General features: G+C 55.0%; 9 protein-coding genes across 9 annotated transcripts in view; 2 read left to right on the forward strand and 7 right to left on the reverse strand.

Annotated features, from left to right (window-relative positions):
• LAESUDRAFT_650931 (uncharacterized protein) overlaps window positions 1-858 on the reverse strand; it is a gene marked incomplete at both ends in the record, with an annotated part of 2336 nt that extends 1478 nt beyond the window's left edge. The window contains 3 exons of the mRNA XM_040904269.1: window positions 8-216; window positions 265-428; window positions 483-858. Of these exons, the coding sequence (XP_040765451.1) occupies window positions 8-216; window positions 265-428; window positions 483-858 (749 nt within the window). The remainder of the gene's footprint in view (window positions 1-7; window positions 217-264; window positions 429-482) is intronic.
• Window positions 859-1079: 221 nt separating this feature from the next.
• On the reverse strand, window positions 1080-2404 carry LAESUDRAFT_724708 (uncharacterized protein). The gene is made up of 2 exons (XM_040908675.1): window positions 1895-2404; window positions 1080-1841 (listed from the first exon to the last, which is right to left on the reverse strand). The coding sequence occupies exons 1-2, from the start codon at window positions 1909-1911 to the stop codon at window positions 1232-1234; spliced, it is 627 nt and encodes a 208-aa protein (XP_040765452.1). The 5' UTR covers window positions 1912-2404; the 3' UTR covers window positions 1080-1231.
• Window positions 2405-2605: 201 nt separating this feature from the next.
• On the forward strand, window positions 2606-4599 carry LAESUDRAFT_724709 (uracil-DNA glycosylase). Its single transcript, XM_040908676.1, has 9 exons — window positions 2606-3172; window positions 3245-3366; window positions 3417-3515; window positions 3584-3636; window positions 3697-3749; window positions 3818-4055; window positions 4127-4153; window positions 4241-4388; window positions 4460-4599. Exons 1-8 carry the CDS (start codon window positions 2781-2783, stop codon window positions 4379-4381), a joined length of 1125 nt encoding a protein of 374 aa, XP_040765453.1. The 5' UTR covers window positions 2606-2780; the 3' UTR covers window positions 4382-4388; window positions 4460-4599.
• A 406-nt stretch (window positions 4600-5005) lies between these two features.
• LAESUDRAFT_724710 (uncharacterized protein) lies at window positions 5006-5492 on the reverse strand. The gene has a single exon (XM_040908677.1). It carries the CDS (start codon window positions 5465-5467, stop codon window positions 5255-5257), a length of 213 nt encoding a protein of 70 aa, XP_040765454.1. The 5' UTR covers window positions 5468-5492; the 3' UTR covers window positions 5006-5254.
• A 2006-nt stretch (window positions 5493-7498) lies between these two features.
• On the reverse strand, window positions 7499-11330 carry LAESUDRAFT_724712 (DNA helicase). Its single transcript, XM_040908678.1, has 15 exons — window positions 11193-11330; window positions 10721-11135; window positions 10582-10669; window positions 10499-10519; window positions 10087-10450; window positions 9966-10027; window positions 9752-9909; window positions 9588-9698; window positions 9441-9534; window positions 9176-9383; window positions 9006-9121; window positions 8763-8951; window positions 8575-8694; window positions 8425-8518; window positions 7499-8366 (listed from the first exon to the last, which is right to left on the reverse strand). The coding sequence occupies exons 1-15, from the start codon at window positions 11215-11217 to the stop codon at window positions 7831-7833; spliced, it is 2601 nt and encodes an 866-aa protein (XP_040765455.1). The 5' UTR covers window positions 11218-11330; the 3' UTR covers window positions 7499-7830.
• Window positions 11331-11407: 77 nt separating this feature from the next.
• Window positions 11408-12179, forward strand: LAESUDRAFT_103549 (uncharacterized protein). Its single transcript, XM_040901163.1, has 3 exons — window positions 11408-11535; window positions 11586-11759; window positions 11903-12179. The coding sequence occupies exons 1-3, from the start codon at window positions 11493-11495 to the stop codon at window positions 12097-12099; spliced, it is 414 nt and encodes a 137-aa protein (XP_040765456.1). The 5' UTR covers window positions 11408-11492; the 3' UTR covers window positions 12100-12179.
• Window positions 12180-12676: 497 nt separating this feature from the next.
• On the reverse strand, window positions 12677-13527 carry LAESUDRAFT_103512 (uncharacterized protein). The gene is made up of 2 exons (XM_040901162.1): window positions 13462-13527; window positions 12677-13410 (listed from the first exon to the last, which is right to left on the reverse strand). Exon 2 carries the CDS (start codon window positions 13314-13316, stop codon window positions 12717-12719), a length of 600 nt encoding a protein of 199 aa, XP_040765457.1. The 5' UTR covers window positions 13317-13410; window positions 13462-13527; the 3' UTR covers window positions 12677-12716.
• LAESUDRAFT_103559 (S-adenosyl-L-methionine-dependent methyltransferase) lies at window positions 13502-15937 on the reverse strand. Its single transcript, XM_040901164.1, has 10 exons — window positions 15663-15937; window positions 15454-15598; window positions 15147-15401; window positions 14986-15094; window positions 14696-14927; window positions 14477-14622; window positions 14352-14416; window positions 14215-14295; window positions 13975-14157; window positions 13502-13911 (listed from the first exon to the last, which is right to left on the reverse strand). The coding sequence occupies exons 1-10, from the start codon at window positions 15756-15758 to the stop codon at window positions 13688-13690; spliced, it is 1536 nt and encodes a 511-aa protein (XP_040765458.1). The 5' UTR covers window positions 15759-15937; the 3' UTR covers window positions 13502-13687.
• A 110-nt stretch (window positions 15938-16047) lies between these two features.
• Window positions 16048-19785, reverse strand: LAESUDRAFT_742814 (SPX-domain-containing protein). Its single transcript, XM_040911215.1, has 16 exons — window positions 19688-19785; window positions 19572-19637; window positions 19417-19518; window positions 19019-19351; window positions 18957-18965; window positions 18698-18901; window positions 18577-18637; window positions 18483-18521; window positions 18303-18421; window positions 18010-18244; window positions 17742-17943; window positions 17529-17669; window positions 17379-17449; window positions 17152-17325; window positions 16531-17099; window positions 16048-16467 (listed from the first exon to the last, which is right to left on the reverse strand). The coding sequence occupies exons 1-16, from the start codon at window positions 19709-19711 to the stop codon at window positions 16186-16188; spliced, it is 2631 nt and encodes an 876-aa protein (XP_040765459.1). The 5' UTR covers window positions 19712-19785; the 3' UTR covers window positions 16048-16185.
• Between the last annotated feature and the right edge of the window lie 159 nt (window positions 19786-19944).

The raw sequence follows: 19944 nt of genomic DNA on the forward strand, positions 1-19944 counted from the left end.
GTAGAACCCCAGCGCGAGCAGCCGCCGGTCGCGCGCCTTTGCCGCGGGGAAGCGTAGACGCCTCACGGGCTGCTGTGCGAGCCGCCGCGAGAGGTATAGCAGTGGTGACAGCAGGAACCCGATGAGGAGCGAGCCTGGAATCAGCGCCAGCTGGTAGATCAGCAGCGGCGTCGGGAAGCGATACGTCTTGACAAAAGGAGTTGTGATCGGCCATATCTAAACGCGTGTCAGTGATGCAGGATTTTCGGCATGCTAGGTACGCACCCTCGCGATGGTCAAATTGACGCCCTCCATAAAGAGCACCGTCCCGCCAAAGCACACGATCGCGAGCTCGCCGAGCGTGAACCCATGGTGCGCCATCCGGATCGAAATGTAAAGCGAGAACTGGAAGAACATCGACAGCGCGACGATCTCGTAGTAATTCACATCTACGCCCATCAACGTCACAACAGAATACGAAATTAATGAACTGCAGCACTCACTCTGCCATATCCCCAGCCTCATCTCCGCGAGCGCGATCCTCACACAAAGCACCCACATGCTCACGCTCACCGCAAACAGCCCATACAAGTACGTCCTCCAACCCTCCTTCCGCGGCACGGAGCTCACCTCCCCCTCAGGCACCTTCGCGCCCGCCCGCCTTCGATGCCGCCGCTCCGTCATCCACGACGCCGTGACGTGCACGATCAGTATTGTCGAGCACACCGTCGCAAGATCCACCAGATTCCGCCGGGCGACGATCAACGCCGCGAGCGACTGCGGCAGCACGCGCGGTGGATCGACGTACCAATTTGGCGGCCGCGGATCTGTGCCTGTCGCGAGTGCCCGCTCTGCGATGTACAGCAGCGCGGCTGACATGAGCGGGCCGGTCAATAGCCCTGTCAGCATACCGTCATCTGCTGAATCCCTAATTGAAACGCATGACACGATGTAGATAAAGTTGTAGATAAAAGGATTAAAATAACTCACCGGTAGTTCTTGGGCACGGTCATCCAGACGAAGCCAAAGTGGCCCGAGTTGGTGGGTGAGGGCAGCGGTATGCGCCTGTTGTCCCTGCCCTCGACGATGCGGGGCGACGCAGGCCTGTCAGGCACATTAGTCGGCTTCACGGCGGCACTATCCGAAATTGTCCCTAATTTTGTCCAACTGAGCCTTGTAATGAAAAAGTACACGACCGAAGCGATGATGAGTAGCGCGAGCTCTGACAGGGCGGGATAACGTAAACGCGAGTTCAGCACCGCGTATTGCTTCCACGAAGAACGACACGACAGGCACCTATAGAAATCCACATCTCCGGCGACAGCCTGTCGCGGGCGTTCCATAGATCCGGGGACAATGGTTCACGCGCGCACGCGCACATTTTGGCCGCGGCATAGCCGGCGGAACAGATGAGGATGCTGTTCTCTGCTGCCTGGCGCAGATCGAGGGTGACACGCCACCGCGCGGGGGAGAAGGGGACGCGCACGGTGAGATGGAGGAAGCTCGGGAAGAGGTTGCGGATCTCGGTCGGCGAGGGCTTCGAGAAGAGGGACGGCGAGGACGGGCGCGGGGGGTGGATACTGGTGCCGAAATGAAAGCCGTTGGCAGCATTGAGCGCGGGTGATCGAGAGCGGGTGAAGGTGCGACGTTGGTGCAAGTGCACGGGGCTTTCCCCCCGCCGCGCGCTGCCCGTCCGACGTGGCGGTGGCTGCGCGCCAGCTGCCTTGTCCGCGTTCCCCGCAGCGCCCTTTATCTTCTTTGAGTTTCCCGCAGCTTTCTTCGCGAGGGGACGTCCTCTGGACTGCTGCAAGCCGTCGTCGGTGACATCCGAGTCGTCATCCGAAGAGTCGTCCGAGTTGGAACTGCAACGTACCAGGTCACGCGGGGACATCTCACAACACCACGACGAGCGTACCCGGAGGATCCTCCCATGTAGCTCGTGCTCCAGTCCTGCAGGGGCGGGCGCTGCGGCGCGGCGCTGAGCGTGTTTGAGGTGGACGCTACCTGATGTCTGCGGCCAGGGGTCCTCCTGGAGAATTCAGCGCGCCCATGGTGTCTGGACGCGGGCGGAGACGGGGAGGATGGTGTACGCGGCAGCTTGGCAAGTGCAACAGAAACACGAAGTAAGTGGAGGAGCAGGGGTGAAGGACGATGGAGTGGAGAGCACGCAGACAGTCTGGAACGAGGGCTGCGGCCACGTGGTCGATTTAACACGGGCCCGTCGACGTCGGGCATCATTTTGAGCGCGGTGTGCGCTGTCCACCCCGTCCATGTCGACGTCGAGCTTTGGTCGTCCGCGCTGCTGCATCTGCGGGATGAATCCAGAGAGACTGTACTTGGTAGGGCGCGGGAAATAGGAAGTGTGATCACACAGCGTGCATAGCAATATTTTTCCACTGAAGAAACCATGAAAATGTAGTAAAAGAATATAAAGCCCTGCCTTGGAAAAATGTTAAGAAATATTATGTAGTGTTCTCCATATTTGGGTAGTGTATGCCCATATATAGCAATTTGATGATGGAGGAAGCTTCAATTTCTTCACTGTTTTTCCAAATCAAAGCTTAATAAGTTTTCAGAGTTTCTCTACTGTTTTCCAATGGAAAAATGTTGCTATGCACGCTGTGTGACCTGCTTAACTTACCTTCGATTTTTGCATTCCCTACCGTCGGCGGCCTCCTTATTTGGGTGAGGGGCCACGTGGTCGCGATCGGCGGCAATAACGCGTCTCGATGTTGGCCGCGACGCGTCCTCGACCGCGCATCCATCTCCCGTCTCGACCTCCGCCTCGTCATTTCCGCCCCATGGCCCCCACAGAACGCGTCGTCTACCTCGAGGACCTCGACTCTCCCTCCAAGGCTGTGCAGCAGCCCTCGGAGAACGCCACTCCCGGCGCCGCACCCACATCCACCGTCGCCGTCACCAAGGATGTCTCGGACGACAATGCCTCCTCCGCGAAGCGCCAGCGCACGCTCATGGACATGTTCTCGGGTGGCGCGCCCTCCGGCGGGGCACCTCCCAACAAGAAGATCAAGATCACCGCAGCGCGTTCCATCTCCACCCACTCATCCTCGTCTCTCAACGCACTAACGCCCCTCGACGCGATCGAGTTCTCCGTATCCCAGTTCCAGCAGTCGCTGTCAGATGAAGAAAAAAAGCTGCTCGCGCTCGAGTGCGAGACCATGGGGACCAGCTGGTGCGTCGTTGCCACCGCGCACATCAGCCATCGATCCGCCCTGCACGGACTAACTTGGCGCGGCGCCACTAGGCTGAAGGTCCTCCACGACGAAATCAGGAAGCCCTACTTCATCGAGCTCAAAAGATTCCTATACGACGCCGGCGTCAAGGGCCCGAACGACAGCGCCCCCAACCTCAAAATATACCCCGCCCGTGAGTGTTTGCCCTTCCGACTCCGCGGATCACCCATCCCACGCATCCAGCGAAAAACATCTACGCCTGGTCCAAACTTACCCCCCTCGGACGCGTCAAAGTCGTTATTATCGGCCAAGATCCGTACCACGGCCCCGGGCAGGCCCACGGTCAGTCTGCACTAGTTCCATTTAATCTTACCATCCCGGTCGCCGCAACCTGCCTAATACGCATCCAGGGCTGTGCTTCTCCGTCCCTCCTGGCGTCCCCGTCCCTCCGTCCTTGCGTAACGTACGTCTTCTAATCCATCCACCTACACACCGGCACGCCGCTCATCGTCCGCCGGCCCAGATCTATGCAGAAATCAAGCAAGAGTATCCACAGTTCGAGCCGCCGAAGCACGGGTGCGCACTGCATCCGGCCTGTCCTCCCCACCCACGCACTGACAGATCCATTCACGCCGCTGCCGCAGGAACCTCACAGGCTGGGCGGCGGATGGCGTGCTGCTCCTCAACACCTGCCTCACCGTGCGCGCGGGCGACGCCGGCTCCCACTCACGCAAAGGCTGGGAGACCTTCACCGACAAGGTCGTCGACGCCGTCGACCGATACGGCGGCGCCAATCTCGACGATGCGGGCGGCCGCGGTCGCGGCATCGTCTTCCTCGCCTGGGGTGCCTGGGCTGCCAAACGCGTTTCCAAGCTCGACAAGGCGAGCCCACTTCCGACTACCGTGTGTGCGTGGCACGCGCAGCTAATTTTGCGTTTGCCACGCCCCTGCAGACGAAGCACCTCATCCTCACCAGCGCGGTAAGCCCGCACCCTCGTCTTCGCACACGTACACGGCGCCGTGCTTGGCGCGCGCCACTCACACGCTCATCATTTTCGCGTTGGCAGCATCCGTCACCGCTAAGCGCGAGCAGGGGCTTCTTGGGCAACGGCCACTTCAAAAAAGCCAACGACTGGTTGCGGGAGAAGTACGGCGACGACGGATGCGTGCATTGGTGCAAACTCAGCGCGCGCAGAGGGCAAGACTGAACCCACCGTCCGTGTCCTTGTTCTGCAACGAGGATTGATTTATACTAAAATGACTGATCGCCGCATCATCCGCCACAGCGTCCACGCGGACCAGAGGGGTTATGTGAATCGAGCCATATGTACCCTGTCGATGCCCCACAGCATTTCCTCGGTCATTTCGGCATCCGTCAAAAGTCGTGACTCGGTCGTCGGTCAGCCCTGGCGCCGCTGACGAAGCGTCCATCATTGGGGGGAACAGCACACGTTGATGATGCTGATTGTATCTACTGGGACTTTGTCCGGGAGTATTCGCTTTGTTTGGAGGAAACGCATGCGGAGACACCGCATGCAATGTGCATGTATATGTAAACGGTAGCTTTGTATATACCTCACCGCGGACATCATTACGTTACGCACAGGGAGCTTGAAGCGGAGATGACACGGCGCACCCCGTTGCTAGCGACAAGGCAAGTGCCGGGGCCGCAGGCGCACGGGCGGTGTCTAGGCTGATGTCCCCGGCCCCTCCGATCTTGGCCGCGCAAACAGCGGCGGTATCGAGGGTGGTCGATGCGCGATCCGTGATATGCGGGCACTGTCGTTCTCAAGTTTTGTCAGCTATGTGGGCGCGACGGGGAGGCTTCGCACCTCGGGCATGGGATGTTTATTAGGAGCACTGCGGCGAGTTGTAGGCTGGTCTAACCTAGTAGAAGATCATGACGATTGCTGCTGGTACAAGAAGCAGAAAATGTAGGATAGCAGACGAGAGCGGTTGCACGAGCAGCGCGTTCGAGACTTGTGAGTACGGATACAGTTATGCCTTTTCATGCGGAGTCCTTGCAGGGGATGTGACAACACAGATGCAACCAACGTAACCAAAAAATGACCATACATATTCTATCGCATCCTGTCAAGTCTGCGGTCCCCACTAACCTCGTACCCCTGAGGTGGGGGCAGCACCCCAGAACCGGCTAGCTGCGAGGGGGAGGACAGGCGGTTGGTGAGCGCGTGTGGATGGGGGAGACGCATTTGCTGTAGTGGGGGAATTTGCCCAAGTGTAGGCCGGTAGCCCTGCGATTCTGTAATCGACCGTCGATGGGCATACGGCATATTCTGGATAGAAACGTTCCCGCTCTGCGGGGGCACAGTTGGCGACATGGCAGATACAGGAGAGGAATGACTCTGAAGCTGACCGGCATGCGTGGGAAATGAAGGTTGTGGATAGGTAAAACGGCGCTCATCGCGTAGGAGAAACGCTGAGTTCGCGCCTGAATAGTTGTCGGCGGCGCCCATGGGCCTTTCGGAGGCGTACGGGTAGTTGGCCTGGACGGGCATATACGTGTCCTCCATCGATTGGCGCGACGCTGAGGACGCGTACGATGGCGACTGCGAGTTGGACGGACCCGGCACCGGCGGAATAGTGTAGGAGGTAGAAGGTTCCGGCTGATCTTTGCCCATGAACATGGAATCGTCCCAAGTCGCAGCCTCCAAGCCGGGCAACGACTGCGACGTCTGCCCGAGGGCGGCATTCAGGCTCGTGGGCGAAAGAGATGTATTTCGGGTGGAGGTGGAGGACGGCGAGTCAGTCCGGCTGCTAAGGCCGGGGATGTGGCCTGTCTGGGGCATGGGGAGAGTGGAGATGGGAGGGAGGGTAGACGGGCCTGAACCTGACGCCATCTGTGAAGGGGATTGGGGTAGGGGTTTTGGCTTGTCCTTGCCGGTAGGGCCCTTGCCAAGCGCAGGACGGTTCGCGGGCGGGAGACTAAGAGCAGCACGGAGGGTGTTGTTCTCTTCCTCTAGCTCGGTCACTCGTTCTTCCAAGGCCTGTGGGGAGAAAAAGAGGAAAGACGGTGAGCGAACAACGCAGCACATGAGGTGGAGGAAAGTGACCTGGAGATGAGCTGCGCGACGGGCACGGAAAGCACGCTGGACGTCACGGGCACGGTTCGGGGGAAGGTTGTCGTTTCGTTTGCGGCCACGTTTGGAGGAGGACATGAAGCGTAGATGGGGAAAACTTGTGGAAGAGGGAGATGAAGGGCTGTTGCGGAGGGACCGGAGGAGATGGAGGTACTTGAAGATGCATGTGACAGATATAGAGGCGCTAGGAAATGGGAGGTCATAAATTGAGAGTTTGGCGCGTCGATCAGCATGCGGAGGGCCAGAGGGGTCCGACCCAGACAGGAAACTTCTGCAGCCGTCGCGAGGTCGTTCCTCCCGTGAACTTTGCGACCAATCTGCCCAGATAACCGCTGGCAATATCTTCTCGCTTCCCTGGCACGTCCGTGCGAGCGGCGATGGGGAAAAGTGGGGGAGGAGGACGAGGGAGAGGGGGACACCGGGGACGGCAGGGACGAGGCCCGTGCGCGCATTCTCGACCGTCTGCGTCAGGTGCGCCGACCGTCCGACGTCCAGAGGCCCAGCTCCCATGTGATACAGCCGAATATGGCATTGCCCCGCACCGCCCGCATCCAGTGCCGCCGGCTCATGCTCCCCTCGGCCAGTTCCCGTCCAATGCCCTCCCCAGACTCGCCCACTGCACCTGACCCTGAGCGGCCTGATGGCTCTGATGTCCGTCACGTGCCCCTTTACCAAGATCCTTCGCGATCAGCATGCCCGCGAGCTTCTGGCTGTCAACTTTAAATCCTAACTCTGATATTTCGCTCGGGAATTATCGCAGGCCGTCCGCCCGCCGACTCACCGCCTCGTCTGCCTGGACACGCCATGGACACAGCCCGGAGCGCGGGACCCGGCCACATTCTGCCTTCCCGTTCCGGATGGAGTCACCTTGATCATCTTGCATTCGCTGCACTAAACAGGCATCCGACCGGATAGAAGGCCGCACACAAAGAATCCGTCGGCAGCATTGCCTGTCCGTGTGACTCAGTCCAGCCCTATTCAGTTTGGGCTTCTACACGGCTGTGCACCCCACCGGCGTGTGCGCTTCTCTGTCGTTCCGTGGGCACCCTGCGCGCGGCGACCGTCCTTGACGATTGCCTTCGATCACAACGTTAACTCGACCATTGCGAGATGGCTTCAAATTGCCAATTCTGCAATGAGACCATTTGAAAATGTGATAGATCGAAGGTGGGGAAGGGTCATGTTGAATTCACGTATAATAGTCCAAATCAGATCTCGGGGTGTTCGATCACTCTCCGCTCCCGCTCCCCTTTACGGGCGTGTCCACCTGCCCTCACTTTTATGAAGCTCTAGCTCTTCTCGTCGTCCCTGCATGTCTCGCCAGCACGGCTGCAAACCCTTTAGCGAAAAGAGCACCCTTCACACTCGCCCCGATCATACGATGTCGGTCATCATATCCTGCTGGAATTTGTAATGATCTCTATGCATGACGCCAGCCGTAAATGTGCAAATTATACAAATGATATACGGTAACAGTCCTCGTAAACGTGGTCCCTCAGCCGACGCTACCCCAAATGGGGAGCCCATCAGCAGCGTGCAAACGCAGCGTCTCATCCCTATGCACCCTGTGCCTTCGCGAGTGCCCTCGCCTCTTTGCGTGCTGCCGCAAGCTCCTTGTCCCGCTTCGCAAACAGCTTGTGCCGGGACGGCGCCTCCCGCGCGAGCTTCTTGTTTGCCGACTTGTTCTGCTCGACGTACGACATGTGCTGTCCGCCGCTGAGCGCCGTGAGCGAGCCCGCCGTCCGCTGCACTCCCGGGAACTTGGTCGGCAGCCCAAAGTCCTTCGACGTGATCGTCCCCGCCAGGTCTCCCTCGCCTGCACGCACGTCCGATCCGAGATCAGCCTCGCTCTCGTTCGCGAGCAGCACTGAAGAGAGCAGCTCAATCTGTTCGTCGCGCGACTTGTAGACCAGGTCCGGAAGGTTGTCCAGTCCGTCGAGATGGGTGATCACCTTGAACGCATAACCCTGATCGATGAGGAACTGCTGGCGCTTCGTACTATAGAACATCTCCTGGGTATCCTTGGAGACGAGAGAATAGAAGAACGCGTTGAAGCCCTCATCGTTTCTCCGCTTAGCGCGGAGGATGCGTCCTAAATTGCAGACCATGCGATCAGCTTAGGCACGGATACTCACGACGATGAGACTTACCCAGCCGCTGTGCCTCTTGCCGTCTGGACCCGAAGTGGGAAGATATCTGAATGAGGCATGTGGCTTCCGGTAAGTCGATGGACGTGTCGCCAACCTACGACGTTAATGGAGTTAGAAAACGACAAAGGGTTCTACGAACGCGCCGCTCACTTTGGATAAGAAGATGGTGTTGACGTCCGGGCTATGCTGGAACCATTGCAGAATTCTCATGCGCTCCACCTGCCCGGTGCCGCCGTGGATATACAGCTTCCCGAGTTTCTTGGCATATGCCTAAATGATGGTTTCATCGGTGAGAATCCCATCAGTCACACTACGAAGTTTCGAACAGCGCCACTAACCTCCAGCGCATAGACATTATCAGAGAAGACAATAATCTTATCGCCGCGGTCCTCGTGGTATTTTATGAGGAACTGGCACGCCTGGAACTTTCGCGGATTCATACAATACAACAGCATGCGTTTGCGCGACTGCTCGCGCAGGTATTCGCGGTAGAATTCCGGCGTCATAGGACACCACACCTCCGCGCACTGATCACATGCACCCAATCAGAACAACTCAGACAGAGCTCCATGACAACGTACCTGAACGTTCGCAATATGCCCTTTGGCGGCGAGGTCCATCCAGTTCGCCTCATATAGCTTCGGCCCGATCATGTAGTTGAGGTCAGAGATCTTATCGTCCTCGCGGACCAGGGTCGCTAAGAAGTCTCCGTCAGCGCGGCTTCAAAGTGCGCTGTAAGCCCGACGCGTACCTGTTAGTCCGAGCTTCGAGTGTGCCTTGATGGTCGTTACGACCCTGCGGAACATGGCTGCGGGCACGACATGCACCTCGTCGAGCAGAATGAACCCCCATTCTCGCGACGTGAGGAATTCCATCATCTTCTTTGACTCATGTGACCGATTGTGTGTGTTCGCGACCATTGAATAAGTCGAGATGACTATTCCACTATCGCCGGCGAACTGCATCGCAGATCGGTCGATAAGGATCGTTTGGGCAGTGGGCGACGGACGGCTCACCTTTTCCTTCTGATCGGCCGTGAAAACGGCAATTTGGCGGTCGGTGACATTCGACCACTGCATGAACTGCTGCTTCCATTGCATCACGGACACCCTGGTCGTCGGTTAAGCGGCTATGGACTAACCGGAATAAAGTACGATACTCACGATGAAGTGCACAAGACAAGACATGACTTCTTGATGGTACACGCTGCGGTAATGCCCACAAGGGTTTTACCCGCACCGCATGGTAGGACAATGATGCCAGAACGCGCACGGCTTTATACCCTTTAGCGATGAGTAAATTAATATGAAATGGCGGAGAAACTCACCCATTGCCGAACATCTTACTCAGGCTCGTTTCCTGATATGGTCGGATGACGGTCGAGGGCTTGAGATCGATGTCAAGATTGGCATTGACCGTGTCATTTCGAAAATCATATTCCTCGAGCATTGGGTATTCGAGCTCGTTACACCGTTTTTTCACATCCTGAAAATTGAAGAAGGGTCAGGGGCAATTCACTCGGTAAGCGGTTCTGACCGTACGTCGATCTTTGCATCATCGATCTCGAAGGCGTGAACGTTCTCGTCGTCCTCATCTACCTCATCTACTTCAACTCAGCAATCGCGAGCCTATGGCAAAGCAAGAAAAGGCGTGGAAGCGTACCAGCGTCTACACCGACAACGGAAGTGAACAGCTCGGCATCCGTATTAGTACGACCGGCGGCCGCAGTTCCCTTGCCTGCAGCAACATCATCCTTCTTCTTCTCAGCCTCTCTAGCACCAGGGATGACAAGGTTTCCCTTAACAGGCGCTTTTGAAGTGGTAAACGTTGCGGCTTTGATGCTGTTATCGGTGGGCTGGGAGTGGACACGGGCATCGCGAATGGTCTTGTCCTTCAGCAGGATCTGCAGGGTCTCTGGATGTGATGATTCGACATAGTATTTGTTGTGCTTCAGCACGAGTTTGACCTTGCCGTAAGACAGTGTCCGTTCCCGGATGAAGGTTACAATGCTCTCCGGTACAGGCACCTTGATGGGCGTGAGGATGCAAACCACCTAGACGACGTGTGTACTGACCTTCGACAATCGGTTCAACACCTTAATGTATACTCATAAATTAGTAAGCAACTCGTTATAGCTGTGGCGACAAGCGCACGGACTTCTATTATGTCCTCGGTTTGTAGTCCGACGGATACGGCAGCATATAGCGAGTACGAAGTGAGCTTGTATTCGTGAATGAAGGCCGGTCTGGAGATTATTGGTCTAGTGCTAATCCTACCGAACGATGGGCATGCATACCTGCTGACAGGCTCGCTAATAGCAACAAGGAAGTCTTGCGCCTGCTCCGCAATGGGAGAAAACGCTTCAAGAATGATGTGACCGTCCTCAGGGCTGATCCAAAGTGGGCGCGATGCGTGATCAGCTTTCAGGTGCAACCACGAGAAATCCTGGTCCATGAATATGTGTGAAACGAGATTGTCTTGTTGCCGCCGGTGCTGGCTAAGGCTGCCCTCATTCTGCCCATCCTCGGCACCTTTCGTCTTCTTCGCTTCCGCTAGCTTGCGCGTAAGGGCACTGAACTTGATCGTTGCGCCTCGAGGTACAAGAGACGTATCTGGAGGTGATTGCAGCTCCGCGTAGTCATCATCATCAATATTTATGTACTCGTCGTCGTCCTTGCCTTTCCTGGATCGCTTGGACGGGTAGTACGAATCTGCAAAAGGCGAGAGCATTGGACTCTAGTACACTGACTCAGCAGGGCGTGTCCTACCTTCTGCTGAACGCTTCATGGGCATTCTGTGCTGCGCCAGTCGATCCTTGTGTGAGATCTAGAGCACAGAAGATCGTAAACTGCGCTGCTAGGTCCGTGAAGGTTACGGAGCAACAGAGGTTGCCTCTCAAGATGACCAAGATCCTGGTCAAGAGCACCTGCGCGCCACCGCCACAGGATTTCAAACGGAGCTTGAAAATGACTAATTCTTCAGAGCGTTCGCATTCATTGCCTCGACAGATCAGTCATCCACCACTGCTCTCTTATTGCTCTCTCTTTGTCCTTCTTGTTTTCTCGATAATGTGGCGACCCGCGACTCGCGAAGTTACAGGAACGAACGACAGTAAGTATGCTCCGAATTTTGGTGTCTAATCCGCTGACAATTTGTTGCAGCGCCTCTGGGCAATCGTCGCCGGTTCGGTCCTGCACCCACAGAAGAAACTGCTCCTCCTCAGCTCGCCCAGCCATCTCCTTCTGCTTATCCCCGACCACAGCCTCACAATGACAGGGACAGAGACGGCTATAGGCAAGATCGTGGCTCAACGCCCACTTCTACAAGCAATGGAGGTAAGTCAGGATTGGTTGCGAGCTCACGGATGTTGCAGACTGTATACAATGACATATCTTGCCCATCGCTCTCGCTCCGCGCTCCTTTACTAACGCTGACGGATTACTGACCTGATCATTCTAATTTTTTTTTGACCGCTTAGCTGACCCTAACGCACCCCGCAAGCGCCGCAGTCGCTTCGGTGACTCTAAGAATGAGATCCCCGGACTGCCTACCGCTATCTCCGCCAATGGTGTATCGCAGGCTCACCTAGACAACTATGCCATCCACCTTCGGCTGGAAGAGATTAACCGGAAGTTGCGGTTGAACGATTTCATCCCTCCTGAGCGTGAACGGTAGGTACATTGTTTGTATGCGGTTGTTCCGAGCTAACTGACTCTCGTACAGCTCACCTTCCCCTCCTCCAACTTATGATGCGCACGGTCGTCGCACTAACACTCGAGAAGTTCGTTACCGCAAAAAGCTCGAGGACGAGCGGATCAGACTTGTCGACCGGGCGATGAAGAATGACCCCAACTTCCGTCCGCCCGTCGAGTATCACCAACAGAAGCGGTCGCAACGACCTTCTGAGAAGGTGTACATTCCAGTCAAGGAGTTCCCAGAGATCAACTTCTTTGGTTTGCTCGTCGGTCCTCGTGGTAACAGTCTGAAGAAGATGGAGAGGGACAGTGGAGCTAAGATTAGCATCAGAGGAAAGGGTAGCGTTAAAGAGGGCAAGGCAAGGCCTGAACAGTATGCTGAAGACGCGGAGGAGGACCTCCACTGTCTTGTGACTGCTGACACAGAGGACAAAGTTGTCCTATGTGTCAAGCTCATCAACAAGGTCATAGAAACGGTAAGTTGTGCTATTCATATGTCGAAATGTTCGGCGAGCTGATGTTCTTGTAATCTAGGCTGCTTCCACGCCGGAGGGTCAAAATGATCACAAACGTAACCAACTCCGCGAACTAGCTGCCCTAAACGGAACGTTGCGCGATGACGAGAACCAGATCTGCCAGAATTGCGGCGGTGTCGGTCACCGGAAGTACGACTGTCCGGAGCAACGTAACTTCACAGCCAATATCATCTGTCGTGTCTGCGGAAGTGCTGGTCACATGGCCCGGGATTGCACTGTTAACAGGGATCCTAACGCCATCCTTAGCGCTCCTCCTCCTGTTATGAAGGGCGGGTTCGACTCCGAATATGCCAGCTTGATGGCGGAGCTTGGGGAGACTGGTAAAGGTCCAGGTGGGGGTAGTGGAGCGACGCCATGGGCTGGGTCGGCAGGACACGACATTACCGCGGGTGGTTCGAACATCCCTCCATGGCGCCGTCCGGAAGTCTGGCAGAGCAGCAACGTGGTTCCCCAGCAGAGCAGCGGCGGCTATCGCCCACCTCAAACGCCATACGGCGGTTATAGTAACGGGTACAGCGGTACTGCGCCTCAGCAATGGAGCGGCCAAGCCGGCTACGGCCAAGGGACCGGATACTACCAGCAGTCGCAGGACTATGCAGCCAGCTACGCGCAATACTACCAGAACCAGTACACTCAGCAGCAGACCGGTACTCCCGCGCATTAACCCAGCTCGCCCTTCTAGTGAATCTCCGGTAATCTCTCCCCGGCTTCTTTCACCTTTCTCACCCTGTCCAGCTGCACTCTTCGAGATGATTCTTATCGACGCTACTCATTCTGACTGGGCCTGGCAAAATTGACGAACTCACCTTCCCGATCAGATCCTGTCATGGAACGGTTTGTATTCGATAGTAACTGACCATCGACAAGGGGCGTGAGCGTCTGATCACGTCACCACCCTCTTCTCATTTGTAGCTTCCTTAATACTCTAGCTACTTTAGTTCATTTATGTCCTTTTGAGAGGGTGTGAGCCTATTCGATAGCAATTCAATATCCCACAGAACTGCATCAGTAAATGAGGGTGGAAACATCCAGTCACCGTCGATCCGGATTCGCTTTCGCTTTCTTCCTCATCTTCCGACGCTTCCTCTCACCTGCATCCGATGCCTCGACCTCGCTGTCCGCAGCCCCCCTTTTTCGACTCCCGATCTCCGAGAGCTTGTTCTCATCCTCAGGCTCGACCCTGACGAACAGACAAACGAAGAACCCATTCGTTGCATCTTCGTCAGGAGAGCATCTCACCAGAGACTGGGCCTCGGCTATATGGGGTAACAACATCAGTCCTATCAGAGTGCCCGCATTACCAGCAACAAACTGCGTACCGGCGTTCCCCATCTCATCCGCAAGTCCACGTCGTTTCCAGCCAGGTAGCACCATTGCTGGATCCGCAAGCTGGAAACCTCCCTTTGAGCATTCGTCGGTTGCCAACGCTTTCCGGACCACGTGTTCATTTTCAATGGCGTGAACACTGCAGGTTGAGTACACTATCCTCTGGATAGAAGGAACTAGAGATGGGCTGCTATCAATGCTTGGGGCGATGTGCTGTAGCGATAGATAGATACATTTCATAGCATGTCTAATCATTAGTAGTTGAAAAGTGGCGAGTTTATTCAATCGATCTTGCTCCGCGTCGTTCTCATCTTCTGAACAGTTATATCGTCAACGAAAAGCAGTTTATCAACACTAGCTTAGGACTTGCCTGTCTCAAGGAGATGGTCAAGGCGGTTCACAATGCCCGACCCACTGCAGGACGGATCTAGCAGACTGGACGCGAATAAATATGGGCAATGCATTTATCAAGAGGACTGCGGCCGTCGCACTTACATATGCGTTACTTGAGAAAACCTCTCATCGGTCGGAGAGGTCGTCAGGAAATCCACGTTGACGGCTTCGACATTACGGCAATGAGCTTTGGACAACATAGTTTTGAGTGTAGAGAAGCGCTTTCTGTCGCGTTCAAAAGCAAAAAGCTGGATTGAAGACAGATCAGTAGTGACCTATAGGTCTCACAGTGCCGGCAGAAGGGAAATCTTAAGCACCCACCTTGCCTTTGTTACCCATGAGAGCGCTGAGGTGAGAAGTCTTGTTTCCAGGAGCGGCAGTTGCATCGATGACCATGCTCTTGTCGTCAGGCGACAGCACGAACGCAGGAAAGCAAGACGCTTTGTCTTGAAGGATGATCTTGCCCTCCTTGTACAGCAGGTCATCCACGAACTGCGTCCGTGGATTGAACGCCAACAGGTCGGGTATATGCTCATCTCGCGCGAAGCTGCTTCTATTCATGCCAACGTGAGTCAAATGTGAGATGGCGCGGTTGACAGGAGTCTCTCAACTCTGATGCGAATGGATCCGCTAGTTCGAATCCACGAGCGACGAATGTTGGGATTGCTTCTTCAGTTGTCCAACATGATGTGTTGATGCGCACGTAACGAGGGATGCGAGCTAAACAAGCTTAGTTAATGTACTGTGGCAGAGCGAGCCGCGATCAACACACCTGCTCGGGCATCGTCTCCCAGCGCAAGCTCGCTATTCGACTTCACCCCGCGTTTGATCTTGATTCGCGTGAACTCGCTGTGGAGTCTCGTCTTGTGTCTCAGGATAGCTTGCTTGATGGGTCCATCACCGGCTTGTATGCCGCTCGCTAGCAGGAGGTCGTGTGTGAGCACCAATGCAAGGCTCCTTGAAGTGATTTTCCGCTCTTCCTTGAGCAGCTTCGTAGCATCGAGTATTTCGTTCAATATTGGCTTGTCTGAGTGGTCCTTCAGTCGCAGCACACTCACATCACCCAGAACTATCCTCACACTTCAGCGTCTCGATAACAAGCGCGGCGGTCCTCTTCCTGTCCTTCTCATTCACGGTCGCGATGATGCTCTTGATAGACCCTTGCTTCGCATCTAGTTTGTCAAGCACTTTAGCTGCTTGGAAGTAAAAATTCATTTGGTACTGCTATATACACCAGCGAGAAGGTCATCAGCCTGTCGGAGGACTGCGGTGACAACCGATATATTACGTGAGACCAATTGCGAAACTCAACCTCCAGGAAGTTTCCTATGCTCAACGTCAACCGCAAAGACTCGAGATAGACCAGCCTGAAATGAAGGGGCATCAGTGCATGAAATTGTAAAAAGCGTACATCAGAAGAAGTTCAGACGAGATTTTGTCGTCAAACATGAGTAATTTCATGTCGGACAATGTAGATAAGTATTGAATAGAGCATCATAAAGCAATGCAACAGTCATAGCGGGGACACGTACCGGATGTCGAAGGATGTTGGCAATCGGTCGGTGCAGAGAACGAGCAGCGCGCAAGAAGCGCGCGTTCGAGTTTGTCGATCTGGTCGACACGTGCACTACTGATGGTGAACATCATTTTCCGTCGAGGATGGCCACCGTGAGGTTAAGGACAAATCGTATGCATCCATGACTACGTGGTATAGATAAACATTAGCCAGGTGGCTGTATAGCTACAAGTGCTACATATGAAGTCCGGAGTTGCGTGATGGAAAAGGAGAAAAATGATCAATCCGCTCACACTCACAGCTCCCTCAGCCTCAGCGCGATATTCGTCGCTAGCGCTCCCAGCAAGAAGAGCGACAGCACCGTCGGTCCGTACTTGTCATAATACATACCCTCCGCGCGGTGCTTCCGCAGCCTCAGAGACCGATAGACAAAAATGATTGCCGAATATGCGATCGCGACTAGTGCAGCAAGCGTAAAAAGCCCCGCGCTGATGAGACCCGTAGTGTCTCCAGGAGGCACGAAGTTGAGCAACGTGGTGGCGATCATGCCAATGACAATCGCGAAGTGGAGCCATTTCTATAAGAGCAGCGATGGTCAACATTCAGTCCCGACACGCGCTATCTTGATTTTGACACCTACCAGGAACGTACGCTCCGCAGCGAAATACACCTTCGGTTCGATGCGCACGGGAACCGCTATGCGCTTTCCGGGAGGTGCAACCCAGCGCCGCTCCAGCACACGTTCGTCTTCTTGCCTTGACGATCTCCGAGCCGATCTTGAAGTGCCTTCCATTCTACCACCCTCTTCCTCTTCCTCGACTGAAGCTTCCTCGGCCTGCTTCTGGCGTTCGGCATCTTTCCTCAGACGATCGCGCAACGTCTCGTCGAAAACAGATGACGTCGCAAGTGGATCAATGGAGAGTGTACGCGTCTGCGAGCGTTCGATAGCCGTCGTCGGCTTATTTGACGTCGTACGACCGCGCAGGAATGGTGTGCGTTCGTCAACTTCCCCTTCCTCTTCGTCGGTCTCAGCTCCCGCGCCGCCATTGTGATGGGCAGCCATATCGTGCGCCTGGACCGCCGGCTGCCTTGGACTCTGAGCCCCGCGGCGCTCTGCCTCGTCTTGTTGCTTGATAGATTTCTCTCGGTACGCGATGGCAGCTGCCACTTCCTCGCTGTTTAGACCAGTGCGCTTAACCTCGTCCTTGGCTGTGGGAACGTTAAATCTTGCTGTATCCACGTGTTTTGCCAAGGTACGTACCAGGAGCCATCTCCTCATCTTCCTCTCCTTCCGATACAGGCTCAGCATACACCGTGCGCGCTTCTTCCGGCGTAGTCGTTCCGGCTGAGCGCTCAGACGTTCCCTTCGGAGAAATATGTGGAGGGCGTTCAATCATGAGAGCACCGGTGTCTGGCTTCAAGATGTCGGTATCCACTGAGAGCAGTCATCATTGAGTACAAGTAGATGATAAGGACAATCACACTCACTCTGCGGTAGCCAGAAGGGGACTAGATCAACTCGGTTCGGCAGCAGGGTCGCGCATCCATGGATGAATTTGCTGCAGTCAGCATTAGAAACTACTTTCAGTCGTCCAAACGCTCAAACACACCTAAACTATGACCACAAGAAAGGACGACATGAGCAAGGTCGCTAAAGAAGGAGTATAATCCCTAACCTTAGGCACAGCTTCCACAAGATGTGACGATACAAGATCAGTAACCCATTGTGGGGGCTCTTGTCCATACTGTGTCTGTAATTTGACTTCGAGCACGCCATACCTAGTCAACATTCACGGTCAATGTCACCTGAAATCGACAAGGCCACGGTGACAAGAGCAAATGATCACCAACTTGAACAGCTCCTTGTCCTCTGGAGGGACCTGTGGGAACGGATGGTCGAGTCCAATGTCCGTTCTCCGCCAGTTGTCGCCAGACCGGATGCGGCCATCCCAATTATCCTCCCGGATCATAGTAAGTTCCGTGTCGAGAGATATCCGCACGCGTGCATCGCCAGGTAGCTGAAACGCCGTCCGATTGTAGAACGTACGCATCACTACCAGAGGCGCATATCGAAGTTAATTCCGTCCATCCGTCACACACGCGATCATCGGTGACGCACCTGGGACGAGCTTCTTGGTCAAAATCGCATACTGCACCTCGTTCGCAAGTTGTGTCATCGCATCTACCTCCTGCTGGCTCTTCTTGCCTTTCTTGACAAGTTCCTGGAACTCCTCGTCCATCGTGTACTCGCCGCGCAGGAACGCGTTCACGAGGTGCTCCTTGATCGGAAAACGAGCCTTGACGGATTTCTCTCCTGTCCAATCCTCACGATGTGTTTTCCGCTCTACGAATATCTAGACCAAGGAAGGCGTTGAGTGCTGACGTTTCAGGTTCTGCACTAGTTTCACCTACTGTCTTGGTACCGATATCTCCGTACCAGCGGAGGCGGATAGCCTCAGCGCCTTCTGTCTTCTCAAGGCGGCCAAGATAAAGTTCGAGGTCTTCATTATCAAAGTAGATGGACGTGATAGCTACCAATTGGCACATTCAGCACGCTTAACCGGGCGCATACACTCCATGTCGGACACGTACCGGCATCTTTGGGCTCAAACTCCTTGTTAGAATTGAAGACTAGCGAGAGCAGCACTTCAGCATGAAACATATTTTTATTGAGAACAGCACATACCAAGTACGGGCAGATGCCGCAATATAGCCAACTTCAAATGCACCAAGTTATCGGGGTGCACCTACGCAACACGCGAGACAGTCCACATTGCGCGCATACGAGGATCGGACCGCACACTCACCCAATACTTGGTCGTCTGCCGCACGAATGCGCTCTGACTACCGCCAGCACTAGCATCACCTTGCACAGGGTGCCCGCGAGTACGCACTAAGTCATACAGTTTCGATAGCTTCACAATGAGGCCATCCCAGTTGTATTTGTAGAACGGCCTCTTCTCGAGATATTCTTGGATGAATGTGGGCTTTAGAGGGCAGCCGGTTTGTTTCTGCATATCAATGTCAACATAGAGTGCACCAAACATAGTGCAGCTTGCTTCTTACGTCATGTTTCTGTGTGATAACGTCAATTAATCGCTACTCGAGCCTTCAACAGGGTAGCATACCTTGAGAATCTTCATGAATCCTGTAATGTTGAGTTTGGTATACAATGCAAGGTCGTGAACGTCTGCCACGAGTGTAGCAACTTCCTCTTCCAAGGCCAGGAATTGATCCTCCAGCGCGTCCACGGACATTGCTTCGCTACCCTCATCGGTGTCGTCTTCGTCGTCGTCGTCGTCTGAGCCTGCGTCCTGCACCACGGTGGGCTGTCTCTGCCTCCCCTCAAGATCCGATGTGGACGTGCTGGCATCTGCATGGTGCCCGTTCATATGATCCGATGTGACTAGCCGTTTGACGGCCTTCTCTGCATTCTTAATTCGTGTTGAAAGTTCGGAAGTCTGTAGGGCAGGAAGGGGGGCTGAGCGGTGTGCAAGGACTCGGGAGGCCAACTGCATGTGCGCACCTTTGACTTCTGGAAGGTATGTATTTTGTCCAGTTCTTTTTCCAGCATTTGAGTGAACTCATGTTCATCGTCATCCGTCCAATTACGTGATGTTGTCCGCGTCTTGTCGCCGGCGTCAGGACAAACTAAGCAAAGGCAGAACGAGTTAGACTCACCTTAAGCTCTCGCTTCAGCAGATTGTAGTTGATATAGAAAGGCCGCCATTCATTATAGAGGTCGTTCTGCACAAATATAAGCATGACCTCCTGCTAGCCACCGAGCGGGTACGGACCGTGATCTTGCGACCAAACTTCATTGCAAGGATGCTGGTATGGAATCAGGAGCAGCGAGAAATCGTGCAAGCTCGCCTGCAACATGTTTATCACTTCACGAACTGAGGGACGAATGAGGAGAAGGACTCACGAACGTGCGTGCACTTCTCTACCGCCGGCCCGTGAGAATGCAGATACGTCAACTTGAATTGCGGTCAACTCCGCGAACATGCCGATCGGCATCCCCCACCGCGGACATCGAGCTACGACGGCCACA

The sequence above is a fragment of the Laetiporus sulphureus genome, assembly GCF_001632365.1.
Source record: "Laetiporus sulphureus 93-53 unplaced genomic scaffold LAESUscaffold_14, whole genome shotgun sequence".
Lineage (NCBI taxonomy): Eukaryota > Fungi > Basidiomycota > Agaricomycetes > Polyporales > Laetiporaceae > Laetiporus > Laetiporus sulphureus.

Bases quoted from the DNA above. Each gene is read 5' to 3' on its own strand.
- LAESUDRAFT_724709 (XM_040908676.1), top strand. From the start codon at position 2,781: ATGGCCCCCACAGAACGCGTCGTCTACCTCGAGGACCTCGACTCTCCC. The intron at 3,173-3,244 runs GTGCGTCGTTGC...CGGCGCCACTAG, and splicing joins GAGACCATGGGGACCAGCTG to GCTGAAGGTCCTCCACGACG. The intron at 3,516-3,583 runs GTCAGTCTGCAC...ATACGCATCCAG, and splicing joins CGGCCCCGGGCAGGCCCACG to GGCTGTGCTTCTCCGTCCCT.
- LAESUDRAFT_724710 (XM_040908677.1), bottom strand. From the start codon at position 5,467: ATGCCGTATGCCCATCGACGGTCGATTACAGAATCGCAGGGCTACCGG.
- LAESUDRAFT_724712 (XM_040908678.1), bottom strand. From the start codon at position 11,217: ATGCCCATGAAGCGTTCAGCAGAAG. The intron at 9,910-9,965 runs GTACGGTCAGAA...TTCAATTTTCAG, and splicing joins TCGATGATGCAAAGATCGAC to GATGTGAAAAAACGGTGTAA. The intron at 9,535-9,587 runs GTGAGTATCGTA...ACCGACGACCAG, and splicing joins CTTGTCTTGTGCACTTCATC to GGTGTCCGTGATGCAATGGA.
- LAESUDRAFT_103549 (XM_040901163.1), top strand. From the start codon at position 11,493: ATGTGGCGACCCGCGACTCGCGAAGTTACAGGAACGAACGACA. The intron at 11,536-11,585 runs GTAAGTATGCTC...AATTTGTTGCAG, and splicing joins AGTTACAGGAACGAACGACA to CGCCTCTGGGCAATCGTCGC. The intron at 11,760-11,902 runs GTAAGTCAGGAT...TTGACCGCTTAG, and splicing joins CACTTCTACAAGCAATGGAG to CTGACCCTAACGCACCCCGC.
- LAESUDRAFT_103512 (XM_040901162.1), bottom strand. From the start codon at position 13,316: ATGCGCGGGAGTACCGGTCTGCTGCTGAGTGTACTGGTTCTGGTAGTA.
- LAESUDRAFT_103559 (XM_040901164.1), bottom strand. From the start codon at position 15,758: ATGCCCCTTCATTTCAGGCTGGTCTATCTCGAGTCTTTGCGGTTGACG. The intron at 15,599-15,662 runs GTAATATATCGG...TGGTGTATATAG, and splicing joins AGTTTCGCAATTGGTCTCAC to CAGTACCAAATGAATTTTTA. The intron at 13,912-13,974 runs GTACGCAGTTTG...TACCCCATATAG, and splicing joins GGATGAGATGGGGAACGCCG to CCGAGGCCCAGTCTCTGGTG.
- LAESUDRAFT_742814 (XM_040911215.1), bottom strand. From the start codon at position 19,711: ATGAAGTTTGGTCGCAAGATCACG. The intron at 18,522-18,576 runs GTATGTGCTGTT...TGCTCTCGCTAG, and splicing joins GCGGCATCTGCCCGTACTTG to TCTTCAATTCTAACAAGGAG. The intron at 18,245-18,302 runs GTAGGTGAAACT...TCCTTGGTCTAG, and splicing joins GAGATATCGGTACCAAGACA to ATATTCGTAGAGCGGAAAAC.